The sequence below is a fragment of the Anser anser genome (assembly GCF_964211835.1).
Source record: "Anser anser genome assembly, chromosome: 5".
Classification (NCBI taxonomy): domain Eukaryota; kingdom Metazoa; phylum Chordata; class Aves; order Anseriformes; family Anatidae; genus Anser; species Anser anser.
In genome coordinates, this window is record NC_139725.1 from 59150624 (window position 1) to 59162696 (window position 12073).

The 12073-nt window shown below is 38.0% G+C and overlaps 1 protein-coding gene across 3 annotated transcripts in view; it reads right to left on the reverse strand.

Moving 5' to 3' along the window:
- Nucleotides 1-12073, reverse strand: part of BRF1 (BRF1 general transcription factor IIIB subunit) — a 175142-nt gene that overhangs the window by 94875 nt on the left and 68194 nt on the right. For all 3 annotated transcript variants that reach the window (XM_083839101.1, XM_083839099.1, XM_083839100.1), the window contains exon 4: nt 7752-7783. In XM_083839101.1, coding sequence (XP_083695227.1) covers nt 7752-7783 — 32 coding nt within the window. The remainder of the gene's footprint in view (nt 1-7751; nt 7784-12073) is intronic.

Genomic DNA, 12073 nt, shown 5'->3' on the forward strand with positions numbered 1-12073 from the left:
CCGATTATCCCCACACGTTCCCATGAAGCTCCAGGCACACCTTGCTCCCCCCAAGGCACATAAAAAGGTTAGTTTAAAAAAAAGTAAATAAATCCAACCTCCTACAATGCAAACATTTTTTTTTTTTTTAGGGGTAAGTAGCACGTACTCTGCTGCTTTCATGTAATAGAACTGCCCCTCTCTTTCCTACGCCAGGATAATGAAGGTGTTCACTAAGCAATTACACAATGGAGTTGTCCATTAAGGTACAAGCCCATGGAAATTAATAATCTGTTACTAAGTACTGCCTTCCAGTTTCACAGAGCTTTACCAACACCGGTTTAAAAGCAGCCTTCCTGCCTAGTGTACAGATGCTGCTACCAAGCTAGTGAAAAGGCAACAAATACTGCCACATTTCCACCTAGCCATCTACTTGCAAAACAACTTTTTGCTTTACGTGAAAATTTTCCCAATGTGATTTTTTTTTCTGAACTCAAATTTAAAAAAGGAAAACTTCAAATAAATCCTCAGAATTAGCATGTATGCTGAAAATGACTGTTCAACCAAGTGTGTATGATGTGATGTTAATTTAGGCCATGTTTAGTGGAAAATGTTGAATACCTCCCGTGCTTTGTCTGTCTGACCAGTGGTTTCACTGCCCTAGAAGATTCCATAGGATAGGCTGAAATTTTACCACTCCTTTTTTCCCCAAAATGCCAGGCAACGTAGAAATAATATTCTAGGGCAAGGAAGAAAGACAAAATATAATTTTTGAACAAAAAGTGTGCTTAGGAAATAAGTCACAGAATTTTACACAGAAAACCAAGCACCCACTGAACCTGGCAGTTCATACAGGAGTTTGGGAGCATGTGACTTTCCACGAGCCACAGAGACATTACTTAAAGCAAAATATCTGCAGTGTTTCAGTTGGCTTTCAATGCTCTACATTCACTGCAAGTTTGGGATGGCTTTTTTTGACCTTTTGTCTAAAAAATATCAGCATAAAGAGTGGGGTTTTGGCTGTAGTTTCAGCCTTTTACGTTGGCTGACCGAGTTACTGTAAATCTTAAACCTCATCACTTAGATCTTGTTCTGCAAGGATGATTTCACTGCACAAATCAATAAAGTTACTTCAGTGGAGCCAAGTCCATATGATATTTCCATCAGAGGCTTCACAAACTCATCTAGTTCCTTCATTTTAGTCTAGAGAGAACCTCTAATTCAGACGAGCATTTCTCCCTCTGGCTTTTTTTCTGTCAGGACATCCAAATACTTCATGCATCTCCCCATCTAGCCGTGTCACTAGAAGAAACTCCTCCTAAGCAAACTTCCTATAAATGCAATCATCCAGGAACAAACAGATATGAAGAGACAAAGAAACTTTCTTCTTTAAAGCTATACTCTAACAACAAAAACAGGCGTTGAATTAAATACAAAGCAAAGACATTATAAAGCATTATAAAATTGGCTAATGATTGTTTTTCATCCTCCTATCCTTACCTAAGTAAAAGTCTCCAGGTCCATGGTCTATTTGAGAAGTAAGGTACTTTAAAACTAACCTGCTTTTCCACTACACACATCATCGGTGTTTTGTGGCTGACTTCAAGATGTAGACAGTGTATTTACACAAACTAATAAATTCAAATAGAAATGGCACATCAGGGAAATTTCATTCTTTTGATCACAAGTGCTCTCTGCAGTTTCTCATTACTACCAATTTAGAAAGAACTAGGATACACAGTGTATTACGTACTCTGCATTGTTTTCCTCATGAAGCTGATGCTTTTTTTATGTCAGGGTAAAGTCACAAAAAGGATCAGGAGCACTTAACTGGTTCCAGTTTTCCTGGCAAATCAGTAGCAAGAGATATTTCAGGCCCTCTAAAGCAAAATACTTGTCATCTTTAAAAGTTACCAAATATTCAGAAGTTCTGGGGCGTTTCCTACAGGCAGAGAACTAAAGATGGCATAAAGCTCACTCAGAAATCAGTAATGGTGCTGCACAGCTTAAACAAGGCATTTAATAACTTCTGGTTTTAGTGGAAGAAGGCCCTTCCGCTAAATTTTAATGCCACTGTCACTAATTTGAACTGTTCCATACACACACCCGTCCTGTGATAGATGAAATGATAGCTATATTAGGCATATAGAAAGAGTCTATCTTTCTTTACTCATCTTTTCTATGTTTTTTTTTGCACTCTATTAAGCTTAGAAAATTAAGAGAATTAATTTAGAGGCCTACTTTAATTTCTAGTTCTTTCTTCATTAAGAACTTCTTATAGAAATTCATATACTCCAATCCATCAAAAGCTCAATACTCCAAATTTAGAACCATATGACATTTGCATTCATAAAATCTAATTTTATGAATCCTTTGAACAGTGAATAAACAAAAATGCCCTTCTAGAAAGCTGTGTCTGGCTTAGACTTCAATTGCTGTAGCTTTCAAGCTTACCACATTAACTTCAGTCTCTTTTCCCCACTTCTTGATTTATAAGGATCATAGTGAAAGACTGTATTTTCACCAACTGTCTCCAATCAATATTTTGAATGCATAGCAATTATTTTATAGACTTTACTAAGACTTGTGCTCTCTGTACGGTTTTTCATATTTTGGTCAAATACTAAAATCTTCTAAACTCGATGCAGTCACTAGGTTTAAGCATCAACACGTAAAACAACAGAGAGCAGCACTGACCCCTTACAGAGCGAGTATTTTTAAATATCTGCATGCCCCGATATGTTTTACCGCATTGCTTTACATTCATCTCACATTTAACAGAATGCATTTGCAAGCACATGGACCTGTCACTACGCATTTTGTTCTCTTCTGTTTTTAAACTAGATTCTTCAGCAGGAAGACATTTTTCAGACAAAAAGTATACACTCTCCAAGGCGCTGCAAAGCAACGCATTTTTACCCCTAAGCTTTTGCAGGAGAAATTAAGATTGTACAAGATGCTGTCCTGTACCGATAATTTCTGCTCTTGTTATAGAACACTTTATATTAGTTAAGAGTGGCACTTGGAGAAGGAACGGCTTCCAATTATTCACTTACATCTTTATAGAAAGATCCTCCTACTTGTTATACTCTTTGCCCTTCACGGTATTTTTCGGAGACACAGCCTTTTCATTTCACATCTGTCAGTCATCAGATGCTGATTTCAAAGGGACACTTCCATAGGGACTCTTATCCTTTCATAATTTCCTCTTGATTTCACATCATGCCTCATGTGTTCACAAACACCAATATACTTCCTCTTCTACAAATAATAACAAATACTTCCCTCCCAGTACCACGGGAATTCATCTGTTCATCTGCCTAACACGTTCCAGAATTTTAAACTCTCTTTGGGAAACGGGGAATCTCCCATTGGTTATCAGATTACGGTAACTTCAGGACAGTAGCAATCAATAAAGCTGTGATCATGGGCAAGCAAAAATTTTCATTCAACAAGTTCCATAAGTTTATGAATCAAAACCCTTTCACTATGAGCAATTTCCAAAAAGGTTTTTCAAGACCATGGTGCAGCACTGTAGAAAATACTATAAGTGGTGACGGTGGTTAAGGTCTTCTATCGTTCAGAGAGACGAAGACTGGGCAGTTGGAACTCAATGAGAACTCACACTGTGAAATATCCGTGGCTGCTTGCCTAAATAATTAAGCAAGCATGAAAAGCAAATGAGTTTTTAAGGAGAGTGTCTGTTGCTGGGGAAAGAGGCACCTGTGGTTATTTGATTCATTATTAACATTTCTAATATAGTAATGCCTGAGGGTCCCAACCAGGTTGTTTAAATTAACTCAATCAAAATAGCAATTTGCATAGGGGCAATAAAGGCAAATGCCGTCAACATGTTAATATCTTTAAATGAATAAAGAGTATCAAAAACTGAGGCAAATTAGTACTGTCTTAAAAAAAAAATACTGTTTCACCCTTCTCTTCCTCCTACTAAAGTGTCTTATTTTGGGGTCCATATTGCAACCAGACTGTTACATTTAACCTCAAAAGACAAACAAAATGTGAAACTACAAATGTGTACCAACCCCAGCTTGTCAGACTGGGGTTGAAGAAGAGAAACAAACCAAAATTAAGCAGCTTCTTCTATGCCATGCTTTAAAGCACTGCCTCCAGTGCAGGGACCCCACAGAGAGCCTGCTTTCACTAATGGCATATGGTGTAGTCGTAGCATTCCTCCTCCAACACCGCAGCTGTACAATAAACTATAATCATACTATCTATGCAACAAAGTACAAGAGTAATTTGTGAAAAGCGTAAAGGAATCGGGAAGGCTAATGCTGCCTTAAAAATAAAATAAATCAGGTTTCCAAAAATAAGTCATAATAATGATCCTTTTGGACAAGAAAGTATTGTTACTTGACCGAACAAATTCAAGAGGAAGAAATATAAGAAGCTAAGAGTTATGTTTTGAAGTGGAAGAGAGACTGAAGAACTAGACCAAGCCAGTACCAGTTACTGGCTTTCACTTCTCGTACACCCTCTTCCCTTATCTAGAACCGTAGGATAGTTCAGGTTGGAAGGGATCTCAGGAGCTCTCAGTCCAACATCCTGCTCAAAGCAGGATCAGCGACAGAGCAGGTTGCTCAGAGTTTTGCTCTGTCCAAGGACAGAGACTTGGAAATTCCTCTGTGCAACTTGTTCCCACACAAGACTGTTCTCGTGGTGGAAAAACCTTTTCTTGATACCAAGGCCAAACATCTCATTTTCATTTATTACATCCATTGCTGCTAACCCTCCTGCTGTGCACTGCTCTGAAGAGCCTGGCTCTGTCTTACATCTTTTCAGGAAGCATTAGCCTTATTTAACAGCAGGACACACCACAAAGACCACTAAAATGATATTCTACTAGGCTGAAATTGGAGATCAAAGCACTGCCAACATCTTCCTGAAGTCTTTTATGACTACATGCGAAGGCCATGACACTGGAGATCACAAGAGGCTAAAAAAGAAATGGGCATCTCCCAGGATTAGAAAGGCAGCAATCAAAACCCGAGCCAAATACTTCTCCAGGTGAAAGGAATGAGAGTGCTCTGAGAGAGACTGGCAAACCCAAACTGTTCAAAAGTTGGGCCAAGGCTAGACAAGCTTCCCTACTCTCCTAAACAAGCAAGTCCTGTCACTTAGATTGGAAGAACAAAAAAGCAAACAAAAGGCCTGATTATAGACCTCTCTAAAGAGTGTATTTGCAAGTAAAACGCAATATCTGAAAATATAAACAAGTACTTTCCCTGTCAGAGACTGATGACTGATCATCCTTCTAACTCAATCAACATGAAGCACGACTCCACTCTGCACGAGGAAGGAGCCTGATTTGTAGCAGTGCTCTGTGCAGTTTCAGATAACGCTTCCAAGTCTAAATGTACCAGAGGCATACGGGATCTGACAACACTTTCAACAGGTCTCCAAGACATGGGACGTATTTTACCTAGAAATAAAATGGGAGACAAAATACAAAAAGTTGGCCCGTCCAATAAAAAAAACAAAAGGGGGCATTTTATTCTGACATCAAATTTGAGTCCCAAAAGTTGCTATGTAGTAGTGCTATGTATGCTGTGTAGTTCTCCAGTGGAACAAGCCGAACTCTCCCATCTCAATCATCAGTACAGGAGGAAAGCTGATAGGGCTTCTTAAACAGACTGCCATTAACAGTGAAAATTAGCCTCCTCTATTGCTAAATTTTAGCAGCATAATGCTATGCTAAAAGCATATTATATTATAAGGGATAGGTTTGGTTGTTTGTTTTTTTTTTTGGTTTGCTTCTTTTTTCTTTTGCATTGAGAATTGGGAACCAAATCCCAAAGCAACTCACTAAGTACAGGAAGAGTGGATGTGCAAGAGGTGCAGAGCAGAACCTAAGAGGACAAACTTAAGATTTTCTCTCCTAGATTCCTCTATTCCCCATCCACACCTACACTCACTCCCCCCCTTTTTTTTTTTTAATTTATTTTGAAAAGCTAAACTGAACTATGAGAGAGAAAGAACATGTATATGGCAGGTCATGAGACAAATAACGAGCTGCAGGTAACAGCAGATTCACATCTTCATCTTACTCTTACTTTCAGCTACCCAGCTCTCTTACACTGTGAGCTACCAGAGGGTCTTAGCTCTCCCAGCGCCTGCAGGACACTGGTTCAAGGTCACTGATGCAGAGGTCCGTCCTCCTGCAGCAACAGAGCTGCATCTAGTAGAAACAGCACCGCTACTAGTACTAGCGGTCCTTCTTTATTCATTAATGACATTCACACCCCAACTTTACAATAAGAGCTGTCCTTGAAAGAAAAAGCCACTTCAAGGTAACAGTACCATCCAATAAATTGATTGCTTTTCTTTTTTAAGCATGTAGTCTGTAAGCAAAGACTGATCTAAAGCAGAATGCACTGAAGTTTTCTGCCTGGGCAGTGAATGTTTTGCCACCAAGTTTACAGAGATACAAAGCAGCAAAAGCTAAGAACCATCTAGGAAGCTTTTTTGGCAGGTAGATTAATTTTATTTAAACATGTATATAGTTGACCTGAAACTGAAAATTGGAGGTGGTTGTTTTTATTTTTGTTGTTGGTTGGTTTTTGTTTTATTAACCTAACTCAGGCTGGAGGAAGAAATCTAGAGAAGACCTGAAAAGCTCATTTATGCATTCTTAAACAGGGCTTTCTGGCTAGCTATAGTTAACAGTAATGTTTAACACTTCTGTTTGCTCAGATGCATCTTTAAGAAACTGGAATTTGGAGCATACCAGAAATCTCGCATATTTAAATACAGATCATGATAGTAAAATGTTGCATTTTCTTCCTTCCAGTTGTTATTTCCATACCACTAGTCTATTTCTGGCTCTCCCATCTCTTCAGTTACCCCTCTTTCACCTTTTGGTTACCGTATGCCCCCATCTTGACACCTTTTCTGGCTGGAATGTACAGAGAAGAAAAAAACAAATCATTCAATCTTTGTCTGCTCGTTTTTTTTCTTTTACAGATTCAATATCCCCTCTTCTTCACAGGTAGAGAATGCGCTCCATTTTACTATGATCATTCTATTTCATAACAATTGCCATGAAAAATCACCTGTGTTTAAAAGAAGAATATCCCCCCCATTCTATAAATGCAATATTTGCTTGTAATCAAAATAATTCAGTAAGAGTTTGGAAACAATGAAAAAAGTTAGTAATTTTAAGAATTAAGGATTCATTTGATTATTGCAATTCCAGCAGATTGCTGTAAGCAATAAATAGTCTTCAGAGGGATGCCATTTACCAGGACAGCTGGGAGGACAAAAATAGATGTAACTAACCTACTCACATTGTATGTAAAACAGTCCTAACATGGAAAACGAGAGTAAGACAGCGTATGTCAGCAGAGCTTTCTACTTCCACATAAAGAGCAAGTACACATTTCTTTCAAAACACATTTTATAAAACATGTCCCTTTAGTGCACTAATCCATTTACACCATATTACCTACAAAAAAAAGTTACATCTTCAACAACTGGTTATGTTAAAAATGTGTAACGTCTTACTTTGTGCCACTGCCATGACTCTGAATCCTAAAGAAAGCATCATACTAACTCTTGATACTTTGCAACATTAAAAGAAAAAAATAATTTCATTGAACAATTACTGAACTACAAACCCGGTGATTTTCCGATTCAGAATTTTTACAGAGAAATTAAAACATCCCAAATAGCCCACGCTGACAGCTCTTTACTTGAAATTAATCGAAGTTTAACAATTCAGCAAAAGTTTCAAACAAAAATAGATACAATACCTGGAGAAGATCACTGAGGTCAAGTAACATGTCTGTGAAGAAGTCAAGGAATACACACGCTTGTTGACTGTGACAGTATTTCTAAGTGTCATAAGCAACCCAAACAAGGAAGAAACAAACCCAAGTTAAGCTGCAGGATAAGCCAAATGCAGGTGAGGTACGTGGATGCAGTGCTTCCGCTAAGAGCCAACACCCAGCTAACAGGTCAGCTCCCCAGAAAATCCTGCCTGCACTTGCTGCAGAAATTGCACAAGCTGCCTATGTAACATGATGGTCTGAAAGAAAAGCTAATACCTTGTGTGACTTACAAATACTCACCATATACTGCAGCCTAGGAAGAAAACAATAACAATAAATAACAACACTAGTAATGAGATAAACACTTTCACACTTCGAGAATATAAAGATCATCTCTTTCCTTTGCTAGCTCAGGAGTCAAGGATCCCATTGCACTGAAAAACAGTTGGAAGAGCAAACTAAGAAAATGGCAATACATTTCTTTTGCCCTCATCTAGCATGACTTGCCAAAGAGTTCGGAACAGAAAGCCACTTTGGCTACTCTGTCTTCTAACCAGGTCAATCAGCTGTTATCTTTGAATCACAGAATCATTAAGGTTGGAAAAGACTTTCAAGATCATCTGGTCCAACCACTGATTTCACTGTAATCCTATATTGTTACAACTAAAAGACCAGGTCACCATTTACTACACCTTATGGGCACGTTTGGGACTTACAACAGACCAAAAACAAGCCAAAACCACAAGTTTCCACCGGATTTTGCTGAAATTAAGCACATTTAGAAACGCATTGTCTTAATAACATCTAAAACCAAACCCAAACAAACATTAAGCTTAAAGTGCAAAGGTAGCCCTCTTGCTGATAGGAACACAACAATCACATGCTCGATCCATCGGCCACTCCTTTACCTGTCAGAAAGGAGTTCCAGTATTACCATTAAAAGCAGCGTCAAAGTAAATCGTCTGAGAGACAGAGGAAGGCAAAGAAAACACGTACGCGGAGGTATATGCAATTTTTTGTATGTAGCAATGTGTGAAGAAATCCAGTATTAAGAAATAGAGGGACATCAGTACAGCGTGGTACGCTGCTGCAATACAAGTATTAGTGTATGTTGTTTCTAAGGTATGTTGGAGGACAAATTTCTCCTAAATATGAGCCACGGAAGAAGACTAATTCAGCTAATATAGTCAGTTTATGCATACACATTTGTCTCACTAAAAATATTTATCCTTGAGCATTTCTATCCCTAGTTTGCATTTAAAATTATAGGAACTTAGCATTCCAAATTCGCTACAGAATTCAATACATTATGTTAATAATATTTGGTGAAAGTTTTTAGCATTAAAAATACGCAGGCCTGGTTATTTTATTAGGTAAAATCTCACTAGGCCACTGAAATAATCCAAAACTTATTATAGATAACATTATGCAAAATATCAAAGTAATCTTAAACTTTAAGACAGTAAGGAAATTGCTAACTAAACCAATCCGTAAGGAATGGAGCTTAGAAATCTACGCAGAGCAATACTGAATTCAGAGCAGCTTTTTGGTCAAAGTGGTGAGAAAGGGGAAACCGAATGAGGAATGAGTTTAGTAATGAATCTGCCAAGCAACCACAGCCCTTGACAGCTCCTCAAACAGATCTAGAAAGAAATCACCAATTTTATGCTTGAGAAATATTCTAGACCTAAAAATGTTCCTGGCTCATTACTGACTTGAAGCGTCTGGTTGTAATATGCCCACTCGGAGATACTTTCACCACTGAGATAACTGAAAGTTATTACTTCTATTTGATAGATTTCATCACTATTTAGGGGGAAAATAAATAAATACATAAAGAAGCCAAAAAAAAGCAGCTTACGGGTTCCTGAAACACCAAAGTGAGTAGACATGTTGCCCTAGGGGCGGCTACTGCCACTGGAGACCACTGCAGATAGAGAATCACTACCAGAGGCTAAAGCAGATCTCAGGTGAAAGAGAAAGCTACATTTCTAACCTAGGCATTTCAGTTAAAGTTATGAAATCTGTATAGCAAAGAAATCTTCATTTTCCTCAAGCTGCTAAAAACACTTTGGTGGAAGAGCAAAACTTAAGAACACACTACAAGTGCCCAGATTTTATTACTGTAAGAAAAAAAAAATCCCCCTTTTTGTCTAAGTAAAGAGAAACAGAGAACATGCATGCAACTGTAGGGACAAAAGATGAGAGCTAAGAAGCTGGGAAATTCACTTGCAGGATTCAGGCAACTCTGAGGCAATTTAGAGCTACGCTCTAGACGCTTTAGCATGCAGTTGCTTTGCTCCGTAGAGAAGTTAGTTCAAGTGTCCACTGAAACTGTACAAGCAAAGATCACCGTAAAAATGTGGCATTTCTGGATTTCATTTAAGGTAGCCTCCAGCAATCCCTGTCAATGATTCGATATGTATGCAGTTGCTACAGCGAAGCAAAAGCAAAGGGGAAACTTGAGTCACGCAGTAGCAACGGGTTGGCCTTTACTATGAATATTGTGAGCACAATTATCAGCAGGAAGTAGTTGTAAAAACAGGCTGTTGTTTTTAAACTCCTTTTCAGAGCTGGAACAGTTCAGGAGAACATACAACAGCTGAAAGCAGCAGATAATACTTAATATGTATTCAAAAATTATACAATCCTAAGATAAATGTTTTCTTTGAAGCCAAAAGAAAAACAATGATAATTTTACATATGGAGACTGCTAGCACACAGAAAAGTTCTCAAAGGGACAGAAAGCTACCGATACTGTAGATACACACATGCAAAACAACAGAATATAAACACAAGGGGGCTAAGGAAGGTTACAAATGCACCCGATTTTATTTTATTTTTAAAAAGTTTTAATGGTTTCAGCTGCTTTTCTTTTGCTATTTTTTAGCTCATTTCACCAAGGTATGCAACTGATTGTCCATCAGTTGGAAACTTTAAAATCAAAATGAGATGAGTCTAAAGGCTTAACTTCAAAAGATTTAATTCAAGGGAATCCTTTGACCAACATGATGCAAGAGGTCAGTCTGAGTGGTCACAGCACTCCCTTTCTGCCTTTATAATCTGGTAATCTGTGGATAATGTGAGAGCACAATGAATCACAGCAATAATGATCTCATTCTCAGCACCAGAGGAAACAAAAGTTCATGATGAAATGAATACTACCGGAAACCTAAAACCCCAAATACCAAAACAAGAATGCATTTGTCCTTTAGACAGGCCCACACTTTATGTATTCCAGCAATTCTGAAGTACTTATATGGAGAAAAATCCCCTAGGTTTTGGGTATCATTAAGCAGGAGGCAAAACTGCCATTTGACAAAGTTATATACAGAAATGCAAGAATAACTGTGCCCCTCCTAAAAACGTCTTGGTTTTAACGTTTGACAAACTCTACAATAATCAGGAAACCCTCAAACAATTTCATGGGGTTTTACTGCGTCAATTTTAGTGTGTCAAGGATCATGCACTACGTACACACTGTCATACTTGGGAGATACAGGCACGTATGAACAGCATGGAGAAGGCAGAGTCTGGTTTTGGTTGGTGGGATTTTGTGTTTTGCTGTTGTTTTGCATTCTTTTGTGGCTTTATTTGGGGGTGGTGGTATTTTATTTTTAAAGTTTTCTTAAGTTACACTCTAAACTTTTACTTATTTTTTACTAGCTTACTACAAAATTTGTACTACCACAGAAAGATTAATGCCAAGGAATCGTGACTGCAAGCCACTCAGGAGAAATATGACATCCCTAAGTTCTGTGCTGTCCACTAATGAAGCGCCACCTTCTTCGTTTGAAGCTAAAATGCTTTCTGCTTCTAACAAAAACTCCTCACAGATCCACTAGGTATATAAAATAATTAAATTTGAATTCCCTCTCTGTATTCAACAAGAACGATTCAGCTGGCTGCAAACAAAGAAACAAGAAAGGCAAAGTTTAATAAGAAAGGTGACTGAAAAGCAAACAAGAAAAGTTCTGAATGTTAATTTTTTCCCCTCAATTTCTAAATGAAACTAATTATTTACAGTTTTGAATAAGCTACGTAAGAGACATGAACTTCCCAGCAGCACTTACAATAACAAACATATGCAGATAAGATAAAAGGGTGGGTGGACAAAGAAGTGCAGTGATACCGGGGAAAAAAAATTAGTGACTGCATTTGCCTGGCCCTGAACCTAATTTTCCATCACCCTTTCCATCAACATCCTTGTCCTTCCATATTTTCATACAGCTAGCCATGTCTGATTATGACTTATCACAATTAAATGTCTGCTTTACAAACTTTCACCATTTTAATTAGCAATT